At 34.7% G+C, this 24,161-nt stretch overlaps 3 protein-coding genes across 3 annotated transcripts in view; 1 reads left to right on the forward strand and 2 right to left on the reverse strand.

Annotated features, from left to right (window-relative positions):
* The window catches only part of LOC144564921 (18 kDa seed maturation protein-like), a 73,055-nt gene that overhangs the window by 14,046 nt on the left and 34,848 nt on the right, over nt 1–24,161 (reverse strand). The gene's annotated exons all lie outside the window — the stretch shown is intronic.
* LOC144564918 (uncharacterized) lies at nt 5,676–15,962 on the forward strand. Its single transcript, XM_078314498.1, has 15 exons — nt 5,676–5,870; nt 7,845–7,949; nt 8,203–8,274; nt 8,532–8,603; nt 9,221–9,457; nt 9,885–9,995; nt 10,873–10,986; nt 11,516–11,641; nt 13,074–13,142; nt 13,491–13,597; nt 13,733–13,816; nt 13,901–13,991; nt 14,087–14,215; nt 14,932–15,113; nt 15,440–15,962. Exons 1-15 carry the CDS (start codon nt 5,778–5,780, stop codon nt 15,729–15,731), a joined length of 1,884 nt encoding a protein of 627 aa, XP_078170624.1. The 5' UTR covers nt 5,676–5,777; the 3' UTR covers nt 15,732–15,962.
* Nucleotides 16,622–20,995, reverse strand: CSLD4 (cellulose synthase like D4). Its single transcript, XM_078314493.1, has 5 exons — nt 20,477–20,995; nt 19,668–20,054; nt 18,765–19,569; nt 18,257–18,664; nt 16,622–18,118 (listed from the first exon to the last, which is right to left on the reverse strand). Exons 1-5 carry the CDS (start codon nt 20,944–20,946, stop codon nt 16,766–16,768), a joined length of 3,423 nt encoding a protein of 1,140 aa, XP_078170619.1. The 5' UTR covers nt 20,947–20,995; the 3' UTR covers nt 16,622–16,765.

Consider the following 24,161-nt stretch of genomic DNA (forward strand, 5'->3'; position numbering starts at 1 on the left):
AGCGAACGCGCTTTATATTTCAGTATTTAAATTAGATCTTGTTATAAAATAAATATAAACAATCATAAGAAGAATAAACAAAATAGAGAGGAAAAGATGATAATCTCTTTATTCATACATTTCTCATGTGTGTACAATATAAGATTACAAAGCCTCTATTTATAGGCTACAAATTGTAAATGAAAAATTCCATCTAAATAAATGGAGAAATAAATTCCAATAATAGTGGCCATCAATTCCAATTGTAGTGCATGGAGTAGTGGGAATAGTGGAGAATGAATGTTGGGAGTTATGGACATCCACATTAACATTTTATTCATAACACTCCTCCTTGGATGTCTATTACATAAGAATATGCCTCATTAAAACCTTACTAGGAAAAACCCTATGGGATAAAAACCTAGTGAAGGAAAAAGAGTACAATATTCTTCTAAATACGCAACTACATCCTTACCAGGAAAACCCAGTGGGAAAAACCATGGTTAAGGAAAATATAGTGCATATTAACTCCCCCTCATGACAACATCAATCAAGATCTTTAAGTCGGCGAACTCCAATATTACGAACTAGTTTTTCGAATATTCCAGTATGGTGTGCCTTAGTGAATAAATCTGCTGGATTTTTCACTTGAATGGATTTGCTGAACATTAATAACATTATTCTTTTCGAGATAGTATGTGAAAAAGAATTTTGGTGAAATATGTTTTGTTCTATCTCCTTTAATGTATCATTCCTTTCATTGAGCAATACATATAATATTATATTCATATATGATCTTCGGGATCATTTCTCTAAAAGACAATTTACATGTCTGACGAATGTGTTGAATCACAGATCTTAACCAAACACATACTTGACTTGCTTTTGTGTATTGCTAAATTTTCTCATAGGTAGCAAAATATATGTTTATTTATATGTCAATATCTTCGCGTGAGAGAAGAACTATATCTTGCTAATAAATTTACTATAAATGGTATATCATATATTGTATGCCCATCAAGATAAGTGCTCATATTGCACTAAGATATGGTACTTCAGGACCAAATAGTTATTCATCATTTTCTCGAGGTCTAAATGATCTTTATTCACATCTAATGATCTTACAACCATCGGAGTGCTTAATGAATGTTATTTATCCTTATAAAATTATTTCAGCACTCTTGCAATATAATTTTCTTGATGCAAAAAAAATATCATTTTTAAATGTTCAATTTGCAATCCAATGCAAAATTTTGTTCTTCCAAGATCTTTCATCTCAAATTCTTCATTTAAATAATTTATTCTTTTGGAAGCTCTTCAGGAGTTCCAATGATACTTAGATCGTCAACATAAACTGCAGTTATAATAAAATCATTTATATATCTTTTCATGGAAATACATGGACAGGTCGTATCATTCTTATATCCATGTTTCAATAAATATTCACTTAAATGATTATAGCATATGCGTCCATATTGCTTTAATCGATATACAAATTTATTCAATTTAACTGAATAATGTTCTCGAGAACCTAAATTACATGCTTTAGGCATCTTAAATCTTTCAGAGATTTTCATATAAATATCATTATCAAGCGAGCCATTTAAATAGGCTGTAACAATATCCATTAGGTGCAAATTAAGTCTTTCATGGACTGCCAGACTAATTATATATCAAAAAGTTGTTGCATCCACCACATATGAGTATATCTCAAAATTCCACCTTTCTCATTTTATTTTCTCTTAAATATTCATTTATATCCTACTGGTTTTATACCTTGAGGTACAAGGACTACAGGTCCAAAAACTTCTCATTTTTCAAGAGAGTTTACCTCTACCTCAATTGCACATTTCTATTTTGGCCAATCATTCTTTTGTCGACATTCTTTAATAGACTTCTAGTCATGATCCTCAATATTTATTATGTTTAGCGCTATATTATATACAAAAATATTATTGATATCAATTTTATCTCGGTTCCATCTTATTTCATTCATGATATAATTTATCGAGATCTCTTTATTTTCATGAATTTCAGATACTTGAGTTTCTGCTGGAACTCCAATATTACTTATAATTTTATTCTCTTCTGGAGTTTTATCTGAAATTATCATATCCTCGACTTGACCATTTTCATTCTTTGCTCCTTTTCTTTTTCGAGGATTTTTATATTTTTAATCTTTGGAATCGATTGCTTTTCCACGCTTCATCCGTGTTATAATTAGTCTGTCCAACAGGGACACCGACTTTAATTGGAGCATTAGCAGCTGGTACATGTGATTTGGTCACGTTCTTTGAGTTTGTGAATGTGTCTGGCAATTGATTCACTAACCTTTGCAAATGAATTATCTTTTGAACATTTAGTTCACATTCTTTAGTACGAGGATCAAAATAAGACAATGAAAATTCATACTAATATATTTTTTTTCCAGCTGATAGTTTTCTCCCCCTAAGGTTGGAAATTTTTATTCATCAAAATCACAACCGGCAAAATTAGCCATGAATAAATCTACCACTCTATTATATATGGAGATTCAAATTCAATATAAATTCTCAATTTTCTTTGATATCCCATTTTAGTGCATTGTGGTGGAGCAATTATAACATATACCGCACATTCAAAAAATTATTATATGAGAAATATTAGGTATGTGACCAAAAACCAATTATAAGGGGAAAACTTTATAATAGCTAGTTGGCATGATGCGAATATCATATCTTCTTTTTATATACGAACATCTACAGGATGTTCAACATTAATTTCGATATTGTCTAGACGTATTTTCATAATTGAATTATGCTCTTTAATCAAATCTATTGAGCAAGTAATTTCGCAAACGCTAGGTTGCGATTTGATAATAAACATACATGTAACCATCTTATTGATGCATCAATTAAAATCATAAAATATTCAAATGGTTCACATGTTGGATATATTGTTCCACAAATATCATATTGTATATGTTCTAGAAATAAAACCAACACAAAAAAAAATTATCAGATTAAAGAATCTTCTAGTTCTTTGATGAATGTTCATAATTATCTATTATTTTTCGCATCACTATTGATCCGGAATGGTCCAACCGGACATGCCAAACTATAAACATATTCTTGTATGTAAACTTCTGGTTTACAATAACATGTATTTCAATTGCACTAATATATGTGTAGTACAAGTCAGAGAAAAAACATATGCAATTTATTTTCAATATGCATTGTTTTTCATATATTCAATATTTTTTCATTAGTTGTCTCAATATGATATCCATTTCGGCAGATATTCTTAAAACTTAACAAATTTATTTGAGACTTACAATAATATAATACATCATCATCAATATAAATTTGTATTCCTCCATGTAACAACAAAATAACTCTTCTGGAGCTTTCAATCAATTTTTTTTTTATAAAAATAAATAAACACCATTTCAACAATAATCAATAATAAAAAGAATAAATAAGTAGTATTTAAAAAAAAATTAAACATAAATAAGCAAATTTTATCATACATTTACATTTTTTTATGCACTACAATCAATATAAATAATAAATAAGTATTAATTCATTTTTCAAAATAAAGAATGAACAACTATTCATTTTTTATCTTACAATTTTCCGTAACAACATAAAAGATAAAAATTAAAATTCCACCTTATATTTTAATACCTCTAATGAAATAGATAAGCTTCTTTAAGGCATTGTATGAATAGAAACGAACAAGCTTCTTTTAGGGCATTGTATTAATAGAAAATTAAATGATTTATGAAAATAAATCATCTCTTTTCAAATAATTTTGTATAAGTTTGATATACTATTTTTTTTTTCAAACAGTGAGGGCTCAATTTTTCATAAATGTCACCTATTTTATATATCTCTTTTTCATCATTCAAATAATGTTAAATCATTTGAATAAATTGAGTTTGTCCATAATAGTTCAATATAATGTTTTGACGTATTACAGGTACATTGGCGTACGACAGGTACATGACTAATAACAGCATGAATTTTCTTATTTGTCATTCTCTTCATTTTCTAATTATTTCTCCACTTCTAGTGGTAATTCTTTTTGTTCATTTATTTTTCCACTTCTAGTGGAATGATGCGCTTTTTCTTCATTATCACGTCCATATCTAATAGTTTGTCCATCATATTTTTTCCACTTCATGTGTAATTATTATTTTGTTCAACCAGAACAAGACATGTGGCTTCAATAATTTATTATAATTGAACTTCAGGTCAATTGATAAAATTGATGAAATAGCTTCAGGCCAATTTCATTAATATAATTTATATTCATATGGCTTCGGGCCATTTCATTATCATAATATAATGTAAAAGATAATGTATAAACTCGAAATATTTCTTGAATCTTCTTCGGGAAGAGTACATCAAAAAAAAATCCACATCATATAAATCTTATTGAAATCTTCTTCAAGAAGATATATTGAAATATTCTCATATTAATTTTTGTGAGCCACATAAATCTTCTTCACGAAGATTAAATTATTAAAAAAAAATATGAACATCACATTAATTTTTCCATATTATTTAAATTTTCTTCATTATCTTTCCACTTCAGGTGAAAATATGTGTTTTTGTAATAATCACCATGATAATAAACTCATTCTTGTCCACGTCCACAAGTTTTTTTTTTCAAATTTATTATTATATATTGCTACATTTACTTCAGGAAATGAAGCAGAACCAATTGAATTATTTTGTCCAACAACTCGTTATAATCTCTTCAACCATAAAGAGATAATAATTCAACTTAGAATATCTTTAACTTCTTCAAGAAGATTAAATTATTGAAAAAAAAATATATGAACATCATGTTAAATTTGTGCATCATATAATTTTTCTTTATATCTTCTTCAGGAAGATCTTCTTAATATCTTTTGAAATCTTCTTCAAGAAGATTCAATTATTAAAGCAAAAAAAAAAATATGAACCACTATACAATATTTGTACATCATATAAATCTTCTTCAAGAAGATTTTTCTTTTAAATCTTCTTCGGAAAGATTAAATAAAAAAATGCACTTCATATAAAATTATATGAATCATACTAAACATCTCAAAATAAATATAAATAAATTGATAACTTATTTCATTTAGCAATTACTAGGAAGTATTATTTATATAAATGAAATTGAAATAAAAGTTATTAAAATTACCTCGAATCTTCAACTAGTAGAGCTCTCGTGCTGATAACGTGTTATAAAATAAATATAAACAATCATAAGAAGAATAAACAAGATAGAGAGGAAAAGATGATAATATCTTTATTCATACATTTTTCATGTGTGTACAATACAAGATCTGTTATTTTCGTAAGTTTGTTTTAGATTTAAATGTACCTTTTTGGGCCAACCGCTTAGGCCCATGTAATAGATCTTTTATTAATATAAAATGCCTACGGGATTCTCCTTCATAAAAATTAAAATAGTTTCAGCCTTTTAGGGATACAGACGCTCTTACAGGCTTACAGCAGTGAAATATTAAACAAACGTTTCCCAGCGAATCTAGTCTCCGTCGTCCACAGCCCAAAATGTAGTGGATCACTAAAACTGCTGTCATTTACCCGCCAGACAGAAACGCTGTTCGTACCGGTCTCGAGAATTCGGCGAACTTTAAACCCTAAATCGCCTCCTCATTCTCTCGGCCGCGCCATATTCTCTCCTCCTCTTCGGGCTCCAATTGTTGTACCCTATTTTTGCTCTTTCTTTGCTCCGAGCGACATCTTTCATTTATTGCTAACTGTGAAGAGAAAGGGGCAGAGGATCTTCAGAGAGAACGGATGGTCGAACACGTGGCGGCCGGAGAGGAGGAATATGCCAGTGACTCCGAGGCCTTTTCTTCCGTTTATTATGTGCTCGACTCTGTTCGCAAGGCAAGTTTTTACTTCAAAGTTCCTGTTAAATTTTGGAAACAAACAGCAGCTTGTGGTATTGTTTGTTATCGTTTTCAATTTATCGGGGATAAGCTTATTGAGGCGTGCACCGAGATTAATGGGCTCTGCGTTATTTCAATATCTGTACAATTTTTACGAGCTTTTTTTTTTTTTTTTTTTTTAGAAGGCATATGCCCGTTTCATATATATGAAACTGGTAAATTACAAGCAAAGATCAATGTTTAAACGTGCCCAACGAAGCATCCCTATTAAGCAGATAATAAGGCCTAACAAAAGCAATATTATAGTGCACACAGGCACTCAAAATAACCCAAGTAGAAATAGGCAGCAAGCTTAATATATCACAACAAAAAGCAAGCTTGCAGATAAGTTTGATAAGAACATAAAAAGTAAAACAGCCTTTAGACTTCATCTTCAGTGCCAGTAACCCATTCCAGCATCAAGACATCATCTGGATCCACCACCTGCAAAGGTATTGCATCAATATCCTGTGGAACCCAGTCCTGCACTGCTGTTCGGATCTCTTCCTTAGTATTACCTGTCCAATAATCCACAAGAGATAGAATTTGTAAGATCAAATTGCGTGCTGTGTAAATTCTGGTGTTATTGAAACACAAATCATTACGATGTTTCCAAATACTCCAAACAACTGCACAAGCTACTATAAGAAAAGCAATTTTCAAACATTTGGGTAGATTAGATGCAAAGTTTATGAGATCCTCTATTGATTCCCATTGCTGATAAAACTGGCGGCAAGATCCCATCCAAGCCCACACCTGTTTAGCATAAAAACGTCTAAAGAAGAGATGATTAGAGGTCTCATTACAAGTACAGAATTGGCATATAATATCTCCTGTCCACCCTTTGTTTTGCAAAAAAATTTTAGTGAGAATTCTATGTTTGGTAACTTACCACATGAATGCTTTAATTTTTGGGGGAACCGGGAGATTCCACTAGGTCAGAGTATGAGGTGGCAGCACCCCTCGAAAATTGAGAAAATGGTACATGGATTGAACGGTAAATCTACCAGTGGATTCCCAACTCCAGGATATACTATCCTGTTCATGTGTGAAGGATACATTACTGATGGTATGCAGCAATTGAGACCAATCGTGTAAGAGAACACCTCCCAATTCTCGTCTAAATATGATAAGAGATCCTTGAGACAGGACAGTTTCTTGAAGTGTAATCATAGGAGTAACACATATGTCAAAAAGTAAAGGGAAAGTATTTTTCAGTGCACAGTTGGCATGCCAAACATCATGCCACAGACTAACCTGCCCCTGACTACCAGGTTCTACCGTAATGCTCAATTGACTTAGCTGTTCTTTCTGAGTGATGGCTTGCCAAAAAGAGGAGTAAGGCATTGGATGGGGGGAATCGTAGTATTTTTCCTTAACCACATCCTTCCACAAGCTATGATATGTGGGATCTTTAAATCTCACAATTTTTACGAGCTAAGTGACCTAATTGAGCTCTTAGTTTTTTTTACTTTTTTTTTTTCATTTTGCAATAAAACGGGCACCATTAAAAATTCGTACGTAACGTCAAATAGATTTTCCGTGCTATATCATGTCAATGCAGTCCTGTTAGTTAAATTCAGTCTTAGACAGCTTTGTTAAAGGGAGCTAATATAACTCCCTTATTTTAATTTGCTACAAAGCAACTGAATATCTTTTTGAGGATCTTTTTAAATCGAGTCAGTCCCAAAATAAATGTTCCGTTCTGGGTTATAAGCTCCTTAATTTGAAATTTGCAAAAATATATTTATTCTCTCTACAATGCAACCTCTAAACCTTAAAATTTCCTGTTATTATTGAATTTGTTTTTCTCTCTTATGTTGATCCATCTTCCCATGTTTTGATTATCATTTTTCCTGTTATTATCGAGTTCGTTTTTCTCATCTATATTGATTTAACTTGCTATGTATTGACATTTCTTTTGATTATGTAGGAACCCAAACTCGTGGATACCGATGACAAAGCGCAGTACGACTACTTACGAAGTATTGTGGACCCCTCTGCCAGATTTGGACCTGATGAGGAGGCCTTGCTTACGGTAATTTTCATTTTATCTAGTCTTTTTGTGGCTCCAGTTGGGTCCGTGTATAATGGTCTGTACTCGTAGTACTGATCTATATATTATTTGTGCAAGCTTACGGATTTAAATGCAATTGATGCTTAACTGTGCAAAACTGTGTAACGATTAACTAACCGACCTGCCTTGTAGAGCATAAGGCTATATTTCAGTAACAAATGTTCCTTACAGTATCATTTAATTCTTTTTATTTTTTTATTTTCAAATTTTGCAGACAGCATTGAAGGCGATGGCTCGAGCTGTGTCAAGAATTGATACCACATACCATGACTCTCTTCTTAGTAATGTAAAAGATTTTGGAAACTTTCTTATGCACTCTAATTTTACTCAGAATATTATTGATAATTATGCAAAGCATGTGAGAGAATGTACTCAAAGAACCCTTATTTTTATATCATTCATGTAAAGAAATGGTTAGGTACCAAGTAGTCTTGCTATCTGTTATGCATATGGAGGGTTATGATTGATACTTCATACTTCTAACTTGAAGTGAAATTTAAAGCAATTCATTTTATCCTAAACTGAAGTTCATTTACTTCGTAGGTATTTCAAATGCGCATATGGTTCTTTGGATTTGATACAAGGACTGCTTTATTGGAGTTGATTATTACCTTGGTACGTTATTCATGCATGGTGACATCATTTAACCTACCTTCAGTATCACCAGCTGGTAAAGTCCCAATCAAACAAGTTCAGCCACCGAATAGTAATTTATTACTAGGTGGCTGCAGGGACTGGTATAAACCTAGTGCTGGTCAGTTCTTGGCTGGTACATTATCAATGATTCTGCAAGACACCAACTAGAATATGAACCAGGTGACACCAGACTAGTTCATTAGTGGGTCAATTCTTATTTTCCATTTTTGTTTGTGCACTTTTGGCTCTTCTGGTTTGTCAGCATTAAGTATGAACCCGGTAATGCCAGACCAGCTCGTTGATGGGTCAATTGTCACAATTGATGTTTCTTTTATGCAAAATGGGCTTGGTCTGTTTTAATTTTTTATTTACCTCTGGCATACTAAAATTGGAATGCGCACAAGATGTGTGCTTCTGTTCTGGAGTTAAGAACATTAAAAGTTGCTCATGGACAAATTATTTAGTTTCTGTGAGCAGAAGTGCAAGAAAAGGAAAACACTCTTCCATTTTATGTACATTTACCTGATGTTTCATGCTGCACTAATGTTTAGAATTGTTGTTTCTTGTGACTGATATTTGAGTATTGTCTGTACCAGGCAGCGGTGCCGGACAAGTACCTGGAGGGGTGCTTGCACATGCTTGTGAGCAACTTTGCACCGCCTGAGAGGGTTCTGAGGTGGCTAGATCAGCCTAAATGGGTTATTAGGAAGAGGGAGATTCACCAAGAATTGCATACATGTTTGCAATATATTTTCCAATATGTTCCTCTAGCGGCTTTCAAATTATCTCATGCCCTTGATAAGACCATGCCACGGCCTTTTGACTCGAAGGCCGTAAGTTCTTTTACTCTCACCACTAAGTTGTATTCACCTTTTGTGGTTACTTGCACTTGAGGTTAATGTTGAGGCTTAAGTTGGAATAAATTGAATTATGCACAAATTTGGAGTTAAATGGGGCAACAGAATCGCCAATTGACTAATTGAGGGTTAATGATGGCAAAATTCTATTTAGTTGAGGGTTCACTGAGCAATCAACGGTTTTGGTGGAGAATTAGTAGTTAATTGAGGTTCAGTTGGGTTTGTGTGCAAAGCATTTTATCCAGTTCTGATTTTTAATTTAGTGAGGATAACTTCAGCAACTTTATCGTGTATGTGTGCATTTAAGGTGTGTGCTTCTGTGTATGTTGGTTGGAGGATGGGTGCTCCGACACATTTCTATTTTCTGTTGTTTCTAATGGAATAAAGTAATTCTGTTATGCAGAAAATGAATGCCTATGTTGAGTGCATGCTGGGTTTACAGAGAGAGGAAATAGGAGACGTCCTCAGTGCCACTTTACTTTCAAAGGTCATCAATTTGCTCTCTGATTTGGATGTAAGTTTCCGCCTCTCTATAATAAACTGTTTTGCATCTTCTATGAAAAACATGATGCAAAATTACATTTGTAGTTTCACTGTAGGTACAGAACTATAACCTGAGCCTACAGGGGGGAGAGAGAAAAGAAATGGGGACAATATTCAGTTTGTTTATTTATTTGATTAATTTGGTTTGAACAAAGTAAAACTTCAATATCTTGTGAGAAGGGGTTGCAAATTGAATTGCTTGAGCAATTTGGGGTCTAGTTTGGTATTCTTACATTAAATTTATCAAAATTATATGTACTTGAAATCTGCTTTGTATTACAAACAATCATGGAAATTTGTCCTGATCCTCCATTAGTTTTCTATTCGAGAAGGGTTCAATTGCCTGCATAATGCCACCAGCATTTGAATCCTTAATAACAATAATGTTAATCCTAAAATAAAAAATAAAACCACTAGATGTGATATATATTACTTTCTCTACATGCGCATAAAAACTTGTGGCATTTCAACTCTGTTTTGATCAGAGCCAAGATTTGAAAAATCAATGTCTTGTCAGCATCAGTGGATTTTCTACAAACTCTTGGTGCCAATCAAAACGAAGTCGAAATATCGTAATTCTTTATGTGCGTAGAAAAAGACAGATCACATATGAACTTCTAATTCGATATATGAATTATGTTTTTTGAGATATTAAAATTTTAAATTTGAGGCATAGTGGTGGGGCACCAAAAGTGAAGGCATTTGAACCCTCCTTCCTTCTTCATTTGTACTTCCGAGGTTCTTGATCTCCTTACTGGTTTAAAATAAGATAAAAGCTTGTTCTTGCATACATTTTATGTTGAATGATCATCACGAACCAAGAAGTAACATCATTTTTGTTTGGAAAGGTAAATATAACTTGGAATGATGTACTTCAAGAAGATCAAACCATAGGCATATTTGACATGGAGCTTGAAGATCTTGACAATCATTGTTTACAATTTGCTGAAGATGATTCAAAGGTGTTGAAGCTATGGAAAATAATTTTTCTTTTACATGTTTTGTCTATCTTTGTAGAGTTTGTGTACTGTATTCAAGTTTATGATTGGATATATATATACCATGCTTTGCAAATTAAAGTGGGTGTTTTAATTTGCGCTCATATCTCTAGTTTCAAATTTCAAATAGTCAATCCGAACTTCTCAACATGTTCTTCATATTGAAATGTGCTTGGAGACCAAATTTTACATTTTTTGGAAATTTTTTACTTTTTTTAAGAATTTTTCAAAATCAGTGTTTTTCAAAAATTCAGAAAAACACTGATTTTGAAAAATTCTAAAAAAATAGTAAAAAATTTCCAAAAAATGTAAAATTTGGTCTCCAAGCACATTTCAATATGAAGAACATGTTGAGAAGTTCGGATTGACTATTTGAACTTTGAAACTAGAGATATGAGCGCAAATTAAAACGCCCACTTTAATTTGCAAAGCATGGTAGCCTTACTATATATATATAAGCTAACTACCTATATACTTTTTATACATTCTATAGGTTGGTGCTCCATTTAATAATAGGGGTTTTAATAACAATAGTGCCTTTGTGGAAAAGTTGGATGGCTTGATGGTGGTTGTCTGTGAGCATCTCAAATCACGTGTTGAAAGCGGCCGCTTGTTAACGGTACTTTTCTTTCTTAAACTTCTCCATATAAACACAATTTTTAGTTAGCATACCATCTCAAACAACTAGAATTGGGTCGACATATCACAAATATTTGCAAGCCCTATTTCCTTTTTTTAATTATTTCACTAATATATTTACTTCTTGTTATGTCTGATTATAAGTTGGTGTTTTAGCCCATGTTTGGTTAAGGCATAAGCATGGCATATCCCAAATTTCTCACTTGCGCTTTGCTCCCAAACATGGTAAATATGAAATTGCATAACTTGGCAGAAGGGATAGAAATGATGACAAATTAAAAACAGCGACACCAGATACGCCCCATTTTTGTATTTAGGTTGAGGCATAATTATCTGTGAAATGAAATGTCAATATAATTTTCTGGTCATGCCCTTAGAAACCAAGTGCCTTCTCAATTTCAACTTTCTTGCACACCCCATTTATAAGAGTGTTATAGGTTATGACATTTTTATCTTTTAATAAAGGGTAAAATGGCTAATTTATAAATTTAAAATGAGTTTCAATAGAAAAGTCAATGAATTGTGTAAATTTGTGAATTTTGTAACTTTAGAAGGGTCAATATGATATTATGAATTTTAGAGGGGGGAAATACGTAATTTTAAGGTTTTTGAGCTGATACATGAAATCCCCCTTTATTCAAATAATGATTAAAATTAATAGCTAATTGGCTGGATTATCGATGTCAAGCAAACTAATGCAAAAAGAACTATTATTTATTCTTAAATCTTTTAAAAATATACTTTTACAACTGGAATACATATCGTCTTATGCCACCTATAGTGGAATAAGTTACGCCCCAATTGTGTATAGTGTGGGACAAGAAAATTATCACTTCAAATATTGGATTATTTTTTTGTCATATTTCAAATATTGATCAAAATTAATAATATTAAATTATTAATAGCTAACGGACTGGACCAAAACTAAGACAAAAAATATTTATTACTCTAATCATTGTTAAATTTAGTGCTTATTCAACTGAAATGCATTATGGTGTTGACTTGGTATCGTTATGGTAAATTGCTGATTATACTATTTACTTTTATATAGCCGTAAAGGTATTTATCTATATATTTTGCATTTTCATGTGCACTTAGCACACAATAACAATGTGTCATGAGATTTATCACTCTATTGCAATTATTATGTGCTCATAAGTTTAAGCCAAGTAGTTAGCCATTTCCATTATCCAACTAACATTTAATGTCAAGCTAGTCTTCTTATGTATTTCATTTTTTTTATTTGAATGCAAGTCAACATTCAAATGACCAAACATGGTGAAATTTTGCAACATAACATTCCGTAGTTGCTCATCCTAGAAAACTGGTTTGTGCAATACCAGAACCGATTGGTAAATAATATGATTATTTTTTTGTATTTGTTAGATTGATTTATTATTTACCTGAGGCAGGATTATAACATGTTTATGGACATATTTCGGACTTCAGTGCTGAGGCTTCATAAATCCAAGTTCACTCAGGTTCTGATGTACTTATTCTATTCTTTCCTTGGGAGGATGAACCATTATATATTTGCAGTTGGTCTGGTCTTCTTTGGTCAAGTCAACCAACTTAACTGCTCTTCTTAATTTATCAAATAATAAAACATTGGTAGTGAGTTCTATATACATGTTGGGTACTTGTTAAACTTGGTTTTTTGTCAAGTCCTGAACTGACCTGGCCTGCCAATGGAACAAGAAATCCCAACTTCTATATGCCACTGACCCAGTGGGTTGGTTTAAATTGAGCATGATCTTGATGATCTCAATTGCCAGCCTTTGTATTGTTATATTAAACAGCTTTTTATTTGGATTGGTTATTGGGTGCAGTTTGTGATGTTTTATGCATGTTCACTGGATCCTGAGATCTGGGGCATAAAGTTTGCTGTTGACCTTACTGAGATTTTCCTTTCAACATCTGAGGATCCAATCTCGAGGTATGTAAATGGAATTGTAATTTGAACTAGTCAAACTCAATTCTCTGTAATACGGTGCCATCTCAATTTTATGCCAAGCACAAGATATCTAGCAATAAGAACTATATACCTTCTAAATCTCCTTTGTCGGTGCAGGATGAGTGCTGTTTCATACCTGGCAAGCTACCTCTCACGAGCTAAGTTCATCTCTTCGTCAATAGTTGCTAGCATTTTAACAAGGTTACTTCTATCTCTTTTCTTTCTTTTTTAATATTGATATCTCTTTATTTGTATAATCATCTAATGAAAGACATTGAAATACAGACTAGTTAATTGGTGTTCCGATTATTCCAATCCAGACTGGGAGAGAATATTCAATCCAGAAGCCCATCAAATCTATTACTCTGCTTGTCAGGTAAAAGTGCACCTTTTATTTCTTGAACACTAATTTTTAGCAGGCTCCTTTTTTCTGATATTATTGCTGTTGTTTTATTGTGGTTGTGGGAGTAGGCAGTGATGTATATACTCTGCTTTAGAATGAGAGAGCTGCTGGATGTACCTACTAAATTACCTGCCAAGTCCTTTCTCTTTGATCTTCCCTTGGGCTCTATTCTCTGTAATCGCTTGGATCCTCTTATGGTACTTTTGATTTTTATTATTTTTAATTATTTGCCAATAACACCTGCACATTTGTTATTTCCATGCGATGCAAAATTAATTCATTTGTTTTTGTTGGACTGTAGAGGTACTAGCCTTTTGTTTACAAATCGTTATCCAGTTGTTAAAACCAAGTTTAAAATTTTCGAATTACCTCTGAGGTTATATCGATTTTCATCCAGTCCTTTTCAAAACCAGCATATGACACCTTTATTTAAACCAAAATTAAAATTGCTTGATTTGTTTTTATTTTGTTTGGGCTTAAAAAAGAAAATGGGATTGAGGCCTTCTGCAGATAGAAGTGCCGTGAAAATTGGATGACTGGTTTTGTCCAAGCCCCTTCATTTCGCTTAGCAGTTGAAGTTTTACTTGGGTAGGGGAATGGAAGGGAGGGGAGAGGTTTCTAAATCCTAAACAAAACAAATTCTTAAGCTTTTACAAACCCTAAACTAGAATTTGTAACTTGCAACGTTCGCGTAACCTGCCCCATATGTTTCCCCTTTTACCTCTTCTCTCTAAGGAGTCCTTTATTGGTGTTTAGTTTGGAATTGTCAGCATTTTATGAAGTATGCATTTTCTATTACCTAGAAATTTTGATTTTTGTCTGAGATCACAGTACCTTTTGATCTATACATTGTAGATCATTTTTAACATAATCATTAGATTTGTTACATTTTGCCCCATGCTGTCTGTACTAGGTGTGTTTGCCTTCAATAGTTCAGGAGTTTCGACAACAGGCAAAAGCAGCTCGCCTGTTTCAGGCATCATTTACTATTGATGAAAATGCCATTGATTCCGCTTTTTCCAAGGCCTTTGGTGGGACTCAACGATTGGACATTTTCTTTCCGTTCGAACCCTATTTATTAAAGGAATCTGACAGGTTTGTTTCTTTCGTAGTTCAAAACATATTATTGTAGTTAATCTTTTAATTTATCTATATCATAGTTAATTTTCCTGTTCCTCATATCAAGGCATGTCCCTTTAAAAATGTCTAAATTTCTTAGCTTCAAATAGCCGCAGTAAGCAAATGAAACAGTTATTCTTGAAGATCCAAGGCGGCGGTGTGTGTGTGGGGGGGGGGATCAAACCGAATGTTTTTGCTAAAAATTAGATTCTTTTTTAGTTTAGTATATTAGATGCCATCCCTGCTCAGCTAAATCTAAACGGTGCTTCATCAGTTTTGCTTTATCACATTATATTGGGCAGGTTCATCAGGCCAAATTTTGTGTATTGGTCAAGGGCGAAGACAACATACAGCTACTGCAATAGTGAGGAAGACGATGATGAAGACGAAGAACTCCAGGATCTTGATGCACCAAGGATATCCTCTGATCCAATCAGCAGCTTTAAAGGTCACTATGATGATGATTACAATAATAGTGACGGAGAAGGTGATGACCTAGAATATTCCTTGAATAAGATGTCTATAACACCTAAGCAAACCTTTAATCTGCATATGCCAGCCAAGATTCGACCTTCTGTAAGCCCTCCGCTGTGAACTCTCTCCATTATTAAGGTCGATACTTATTTTTGTAGTGGCATGCTTTAATTATGTAACTTTTGGAGCCTGTTAGTTGATTAAATGTACTTGCATTACTATAGTTGTTATTTCAGTAGTCTTTTACTTGGTGGTCTTTTGGGAGCTTTGCGGTTTCTGCTTGTACTAATTAATTTTTGGATGAAAATCTATACAGGGAGTGTAATTATTCTTATATGGATGGTAATTAAATTGTGTTCGTCTCTCCTTGGGTTTGAGCAATTTTTTGGGAATAATTTGGCTGCTTAGACCTTGCATGTAACAATATGCTTGGTTGGGAGTAATTGGGTTTCATTTCTAGTCTATCCCAACTTGTTTGGGACTAAAGGCTTGGTTGTTGTTGTTGTTTATCCCTTGCATACATGTCAGCAAGTAATAGGATGTGTAGGTTATACTGCAACCAACTCTGGTGTTTTTTATTTTTTTTAAATTTTTTTTAATTTATAGTTGTTTTTTTTGGTATTTAAAATAACTTGAAACTTTTTCAATGAACAGCTAAAGGGAAATGAAAACTAGCTAGTTTTACATATTGGATTAGTTGTTATAGAGTTTTTGACAAGGTGAATTGCAATCATCAGCCGAGGTGGTTGAATTTATGTCAATGCATGTACCAGCCAACCAGGTAGTCTGTATGGGAGCACATGGAATTTGCATTTACTGGGATTGTTGCTCTATTTGTTGAGAATTATATTGGAACGACCATTTCCTTGACTTCCAATCTGAGATGATTTCATTCCTTCTAGTAATCCTAGTTGTTTGTGAAAGCCAGTGAATAAAGCAAAATCGATTTAATTACTATGCACATGGAATAAGCTGTTGATGTATTTGAAATGGTAAAGGTTCTAGTGGCAGCAGGGCTTAAATTCTGTTTAATTACAACAAAAATAAAGAAAGAAAACAGTAGTCTAGAGAAACTAAAGGTTAACGAGAACACACCAATCCTATAAACAAAATCTATTTTTGTAGAACCAGAAATTTGGACAATGAGCAACATCTCATGGAAACTGGAAGCCGCCTCCGTTAGCTGCAGAAGATCCAGATCCGGAGCTGGTGGGAGGGCTGATAGCAGTCCACAAAAGAGATATCGTAATGGCCATGAGTCCCGACCACACAAAAACTATGGTTGGTGTCTTTCCTCTCCTGCCCATAAGTCCCTTGGCGAAAGGGTAGAGATGTGCCAGCACCCAAAAGCTAAAAAAGACACCACCAATCAACTTGCTCCATTGCGGCACCTCACTGTATATTGTCCTGGCGAAGGCAAATGCAATGGCAATTATGTTGACCATCATAATGGTTATGGGAGGAATCATGAGCGAACTCCACTTGACGATGTAGAGGTCTGCATAAATATCTTCATTTTCATCTCCTGCTGACTTTGATGTAAGCGTGAATGAGATCTCAATCCCGGCTATAACTTTTAGGAGGCCTTGAATAACAGCATATAGATGAGCACTGGTGCCTGAGATTAGCCAAAATTGCTCATTACGCCACCACTCCTCTAATCCTACGCCTGACCACTTCACCTCGAGTATGGCAAGTCCAATAAGGGCAATTGTGATGGTCAGAAGGTACAACAAAAATGCCACGTTTAGAGTTTGCACAATAAAGGAGCCCGAAAAGAGCGAAAGTGCTGGCAAAAAACAGTACACTATGAGGAAGAAAGATGTGAACGGATATATGCCAACATTGAGGTAGGCAATACGTTGTAGGAATTTGAGGCGGGAGGTCGCGAGGACTGCATTGTTACGGGAGAAGAAAATCTCAACCGAGCCAGTAGCCCAACGAAGCACCTGATGCAAACGATCTGTTAAGTTGATTGGTGCTGAGCCTCTGAAAGCATCGCGCTTTGTTACACAGTATATAGATCTCCATCCACGATTATGCATGCGATACCCTGTGACGACATCCTCTGTCACAGAACCGTAGATCCACCCCACACGGTCACCCCATTCAGTCTTATCCTCGTACCAACATGATATAACTGATACTGCCTCTCCAACTGTTTCTGCACTCAATGGTGGTCGTGGATTGGTAAGAACGCCGGGAGGCCGTCCATGCCTTACTCCTGGATGGTCGGCAAGCGGTCGACCTTGGAATTCAGCAATTGGTATAGAGTCAGCTAGTGCTGCAGAGTTCCCAAAACGTTTTGGAAGAAGGGCAGAGTCAAGTGAAGTATCAAAATCGCTTGCTCGAAGGGATTGAGTTTCTGATTCGGCATCTTTATCCTTGTACATATTTTTCTTGTTCTTCTTCATGAACCATCCAGAGTACTCTGTTGCTCGTGGAGGATCAAAACCATATAGTGCAAATCTCCTAAATAGACATCCTGTACCGACATATACAGGACCCTGTGTTAAAATAAAACATAATCAGCCAATGAAAACAAATTAACAGTATTGTTGCCGAGCTGAACTCTAATGGGAGAACTTGTTTTATTTTTGTAAGGACAATTGAAGAATTTAAAGACAAGGTATCATGTTACAGACCTGTAATCCATCAAGGGCTCTCATGTTTCCATCAAAGAAGACTGTGTTGTGGTTGGCATAACGATCGGAGGGGTCAATGCCCTCGAACCGCTGAGGGAATTGGACATAGCAGATCCGGTCCCCATTTCGGTCCAACATGAAGCACATACCTTCCCTCATGGCCTTGCAGTTGTATATGTAGTGGTCGCAATCCAGATTCAGGATGAATGGACCATTTGACATGATGGCAGAGGCACGCACTAATGCATTCATTGCTCCTGCTTTCTTATTGTGATCATACCCACGTCTCTTCTCTCGTGAGACATATACCAGCATTGGTAACCTGATATCCACTCCGGTGAAGTCTATTGCTGATTCTTCTTCATAACCTCCCTCAAGGGGTTCTGGAGATGGGGGCTTCAACATTACCTGTGATTCATGGCGTTAATTAAGGGTTTAATATATCCACAATTTTCATATTGAAAGAACTAGTTAACAATGGACTGTGTATTCTTTTAAGCACATGTACCTGTAGAATGCTAGCATGGTCGCCTCTGCCATGATCAGCTGATGAAACTGCCCATGTACCAGGCCAATGGGATCCATCAGCCATCCAAGTGGCTTTAGGGACCTTGGGGTGCTCAGAAGGGTCGATACCACTTTCTCTAACCATCTTCAGGACCTTCATCTCCTCTCTTGCATTAAAAGCATCAGACCGACGACGAATGGCGTCAGGGAGGCCATTGATCCTCACTTTGAATTCATCATACTCCCGCTTCACTTTTCTCCGGTCCTTTACAAAATCAGGTCGCCGCTTGTTCTTGGTGGGGTCACCTTTCATGCTAAAGTAGCTGTCTGGATTTCTTGGTTCGATGTCATGTTTTTTACAGAAAGGAACCCAAATATTGGCAAAACTTGCTGCCTCTGCCATGGCCTCAAATGTTAGTAATGCACCGCCATCATCTGATATGTAGCAGGAAAGTTTCTCGACTGGGTAATCCACAGATAGGATGGAGAGAATGGTGTTGGCAGTGACGAGTGGAGGCTCCTTCTCTGGATCAGCAGTTGACACAAACACGTCCATGCCAGGAAGGTCGGAACGGCCTGTGGGGTTGGAGGGGGTGACAGTTTCAAACTTTTCCTTAAGCACAGCAAGGTCAGTCGCACGGTTAATTGGATTAAGCTTGGGAAGCATGTCTAACAGCCAGGAAAAGGCAAACCAGATTTCACACACAATTGACATTCCCCATAACCATGGTGCATCGACATTTGGGTGCTTTACTCGCCATGTTAGAAAGAAGAAGAGTGTGACCAACCGAACAAGCATTAGTAGCCTGGACATATCAGTCGTAAACATAAAAAAAAATGTTAGATTCAAAATATGTTGCATTGTTAAGAATTTATTAACGACTTATACTTTCTATATAACAACCTATAAGGGCTGATGATACCGGCTTTCATACGGACTTTCCGTGTAAGGGGCTTCCATGGCTTCTCAGAATTTAAGGGAACACTAATATCATCTTCATCAGCATCACCATCATCTGAATTTGGATGAAATGCGTTACCATATCCATACGTACCCTTGCTTTCAAAAAGCCATCGACTGTGGTCAAAATCGCCTGTCCGTGCTACAATTGACTTGTTATTAGCCATGACAGCCTTAGAGCTGCCTGATGGAGCAGGAAGTGGAGGCAGCTTGGCCCCAGAATTCAAGGGTTCATCATCGAAATCATCAGTTTTATATGGTTCCTTGCATCCTGGACAGATACCTCCGGACTTTTGTGCATCCATGTAACAGTCCCTGCATATCTTGAACCTGCAACGCGTTCATTCAATGTATATTATTAGTGTTACGTCAATAAAACTCAAATCACACATGACAATTAAGGTTTCCAACTGATTCTGTAATTGAGTCACCGTTGCCATATACTCAAATTGGTGTATGTACTATATATAGAGAGAGAGATTTCTAATGTAGATATATTTGCTATAATTGTTTAAATTTTTATTTTTTTTATTATATGGGAGAAAACATCAGTTGAGTTTCATTTGAACAGTCTTTGATTTAGTGTGCATACTTTTCTTTTCTTCATAAAAAAGGAGCAAAACCACTTCTCATCGCAACAAGTCATGGAACAAAATGTACCACCTTTTCTTAAGAAAAAAAATGGGTTAAATGTGGCTAAAATGCCAATGAAATATTTTCAAGGTTGTTGAGAAAAATGAGGATCAACTGACCGGCACTCGCAGGGATCAATATCAAGACCGCGCTCGTCAACCATAGCACTTCCATCACAAGAGGGCATGCCACAGACAGAACCAACCTTATTCCCTACCATTTGGGGGTGGTTCACATTGGACTCTATAACGCGGTCCATTAGGTGGGCCCGGGTGACACTGTTGAATCCCCCGGTGAAGAGAGAATTCGACACATATTGTTCCTCCGCCTTCATGGCCACCGACCCCTCATCCATTGGCTGGTTGTCTGGAGTCGGTGGAATATGCACCGTGTAATTCATGTAATCTCCTGATATTTCTCCAGACATGGAGATTTCATCTTGAGACATGTTCACATATCTGCCGCTAGAGGTGCGCCTCGCAAACTTGACTTTCTGGTCAGACATGCTGCCCCTCGACGAACCAGCGCCCTGAGACCCACCCGCACCGCTCCTGAGCGCCTTCTTGGAGGGTGCGTTGTTGGATGACATTTTTTAAAATAATTTATTTGATTTTGTGTTCAGCTTTAGAAATTGTTGTTTATACCTTTATACATATAAAAAACACATTCCATATTTAGTGTGAAGCCTAACTGTACAACTCCTCGCCCTTCCTCTCGCCTTTCTCTCTCTCTCTCTTTCCGTTGAAACCTGAGAGTATATATCAACCACCTAGATCTTTAGCATAGATAGAAAATTCCATATTTGGGCAGCATCAAGCTTTGAGCAGTTACAAGAATTGCTGCTTCATATTTTATCATTGGTCATATTAATTTAAAAATCCAGTCAAATAACAAATATGGCAAATTTAATAACTACATTCACATTGTTGCATATTTTCCAAATCCAAATAATAGATTTAGCTCAGAATGTCAAGCAATAAACGGGGCCACATCGGCATGCTGCTCTTAGCTCGAAATAATAATTAATAAGCATAAATGGGGCTACATCTCCATGCAACAGAGAAAACAGGTTAATCTACTATACTAGTACTGTTATACAACTGTAGAACGATTGCATCATGGAGTTCTTCAGAATTTCAAGTCCTCTATGGCGGACATAAATTTAACACTTTACTAATATCACATTTGAATCAAAGAGAATTTAATTTAAGAAATTCTTCCTTCAAAAGAAGAAAAGTTGAAATTCAAGAACTCGGAGAAGCCCTGGAATTGGAATGCCTGGTCAACCCTCTCTAACTAAAATATATTAAAAAAGTGTGAGGTCGGCTACTTTCGATTTGAAACGAGTCGGTTTTCTACTTCATTGGGCTCAACTGTATATGGGCCCATTAAGGCCCAATGAGAAAATGATTTCAGATGCGCGACTTCAACGGAATATATTATAGAGTTAGGCTAATATGACACTAGTGTTATATCAAACTAAATAACACCACATCTTAAACTCTTAGATCTGCTTTAAAATTCGTACTATCCGCTTTTACTATTCAAGCACTTCATTTTGTACGAATCTTAAAGCAGATCTAAGAGTTTAAAATGTGGTGTTATTTAGTTTGATATAACACTAGTGTCATATTAGCCTAACTCTATATTATATATCTAGTCAAACGGTAGGGACAACCGGACCAATAGTGGCCGAGGGGCACGGACTAGAACAAGTGTGTCGAGTCACTGACATCATATCGGGTGTCTTATTGGATGATGGGTTATGATGATCCGGTAATCAGGATTAATGAAGGGAAAACTTATTGGCTCTCAAATCAGGCATCTGTTTATTTTGGAGAAAATTAATTACATGTCCATTGAAACTTCTAATTTTAGATAGAAACCCATTGAAATATTATAATTAACTGTTTACTCATTCAAACTCAAAACGTTATTTTCTTAATGTAAACACATTGAAGGGTTACTTCTCAGAACTCTTCAACTTTTATAAACCAATCACGGTTAAACAAAACATGAGCTTAACTCTTGTATCTTACTAAAAAAAAACTCAAAACGTTATTAATAACCCCATTTCTCACTTCATTGAATTAAATTATATATTTAGTGTTAATTACAAAGGAAAATAATTCTTTCCTTCTCTTTTGTTTTTTCTGTATCTCTACGTGCATGTAGATATCGTAAATACGCATGGCTAAAGGCTCTCAAGAATCATCTTCTCAAGAATCACTGTTTTTATTAAAATTCTGCACCATTAAAAAACAGCGATTTTCAAACCATCTTCATAAATAATAAAATAGTTCCAAAAAATGTAAAATTTGGTCTCCAAGCACATTTTAATATAGATTAAACATCTAACGGTTTGAATCGGCTATTTGGACTTCGAAACTAGAGATATGAGCGCGAATTAAAACAGCCCTTTTAATTCGCGAAGTAGCGTGGCCTTGCTCTATATATATATATATATATATTACATTTTAGACATTTATAATGGAGATAAGTTGGAAGATACAGGTAAAAAATAATTCTTTCCTTCTCTTTTGTTTTTTCCGTATCTTTACGTGCATGTAGATATCGTAAATACGCATGGCTAAAGGCTCTCAAGAATCGTTGTTTTTATTAAAATTCTGCACCATTAAAAAACAGCGATTTTCAAACCATCTTCATAAATAATAAAATAGTTCCAAAAAATGTAAAATTTGGTCTCCAAGCACATTTTAATATAGATTAAACATCTAATGGTTTGAATCGGCTATTTGGACTTCGAAACTAGAGATATGAGTGCGAATTAAAACAGCCTGTTTAATTCGCGAAGTAGCGTGGCCTTACTATATATATATATATATATTACATTTTAGACATTTATAATGGAGATAAGTTGGAAGATACAAGAAAGATATGATATATATTTCGCTCAAATTTACTATTTGATAATAATCGGATAATATAAGAGGAATTGCGGGTAGATTATTTAAAAAAAATATCTGAAGATTCTAAAATAGAAACAAAAGTTGCAAGATGTTGGGTACTGAAAACAGGGACCTATGTATAACTATCATTCTTTTTAACCAAATGTTTGGAAAAATTGCCACTCTACCTAGGGTTGGCAATGAATCAAACCGAATAGAACTTATTCTAGTTTGAGTTTGAGTTTGAATTTGAATAAGATTCGAATCGAACTGGTTTGATTTGTTTTGAATCGAACTAATTTCGAATCGAATTAATTGCGAACTACAAATTTTTTTAGCAGCCCTAGTTATGCAGATAGTTTATGCATTAATTTTCTTCTCGCGGAACAAAATTTACACGGTTTTCTTTTACTTTTCACTAATTCACACTAATGGATTATGGGTCAGTTTAAGATTTTTTTACCTTTTACACTGTTGGATTGATTAAAATCACGGCATGAACCTAGTCAAATGTAACTTATTCCGTTGTTAATTTGTTATGTTGGTGAAACATTTTTCTATTAGAAGTTATCATTATGTTAACAATTTTGAACTGTGATGTAAGTTTGATTCATGCATTGTTAAAGATTAACAGCTGAATCCATTAGTGTGAATTGAATTAAACTCAAATCGAATCACGAACTATGAATTTTTTTTGCCACTCCTGCCCGCAAAATTCCTTAGATTTAATAATAGAATTAAAATATTTGTTGTTTATCATTCATTTTTTATGGGCATGCAATTCTAATAAACAAACATTTTTTGTATATTAATTGGATTCTAGAAAAACCAAACTATGCATTTTCTATTATATATTTTGTATATCTACGCTTCCGAAGTTGTTTGCTTGATATTA

Source organism: Carex rostrata, chromosome 14 (assembly GCF_964058835.1).
Source record: "Carex rostrata chromosome 14, lpCarRost1.2, whole genome shotgun sequence".
NCBI classification, from domain to species: Eukaryota; Viridiplantae; Streptophyta; class Magnoliopsida; order Poales; family Cyperaceae; genus Carex; species Carex rostrata.

Coding starts and splice junctions, on each gene's coding strand:
- CSLD4 (XM_078314493.1), bottom strand. CDS start 20,946: ATGTCATCCAACAACGCACCCTCCAAGAAGGCGCTCAGGAGCGGTGCG. Junction 20,055..20,476: donor ATTGATCCCTGCGAGTGCCG/GTCAGTTGATCC, acceptor AACGCGTTGCAG/GTTCAAGATATGCAGGGACT. Junction 19,570..19,667: donor GGTATCATCAGCCCTTATAG/GTTGTTATATAG, acceptor TGATATGTCCAG/GCTACTAATGCTTGTTCGGT.
- LOC144564918 (XM_078314498.1), top strand. CDS start 5,778: ATGGTCGAACACGTGGCGGCCGGAGAGGAGGAATATGCCAGTGACTCC. Junction 7,950..8,202: donor ATGAGGAGGCCTTGCTTACG/GTAATTTTCATT, acceptor CAAATTTTGCAG/ACAGCATTGAAGGCGATGGC. Junction 9,458..9,884: donor GGCCTTTTGACTCGAAGGCC/GTAAGTTCTTTT, acceptor TCTGTTATGCAG/AAAATGAATGCCTATGTTGA.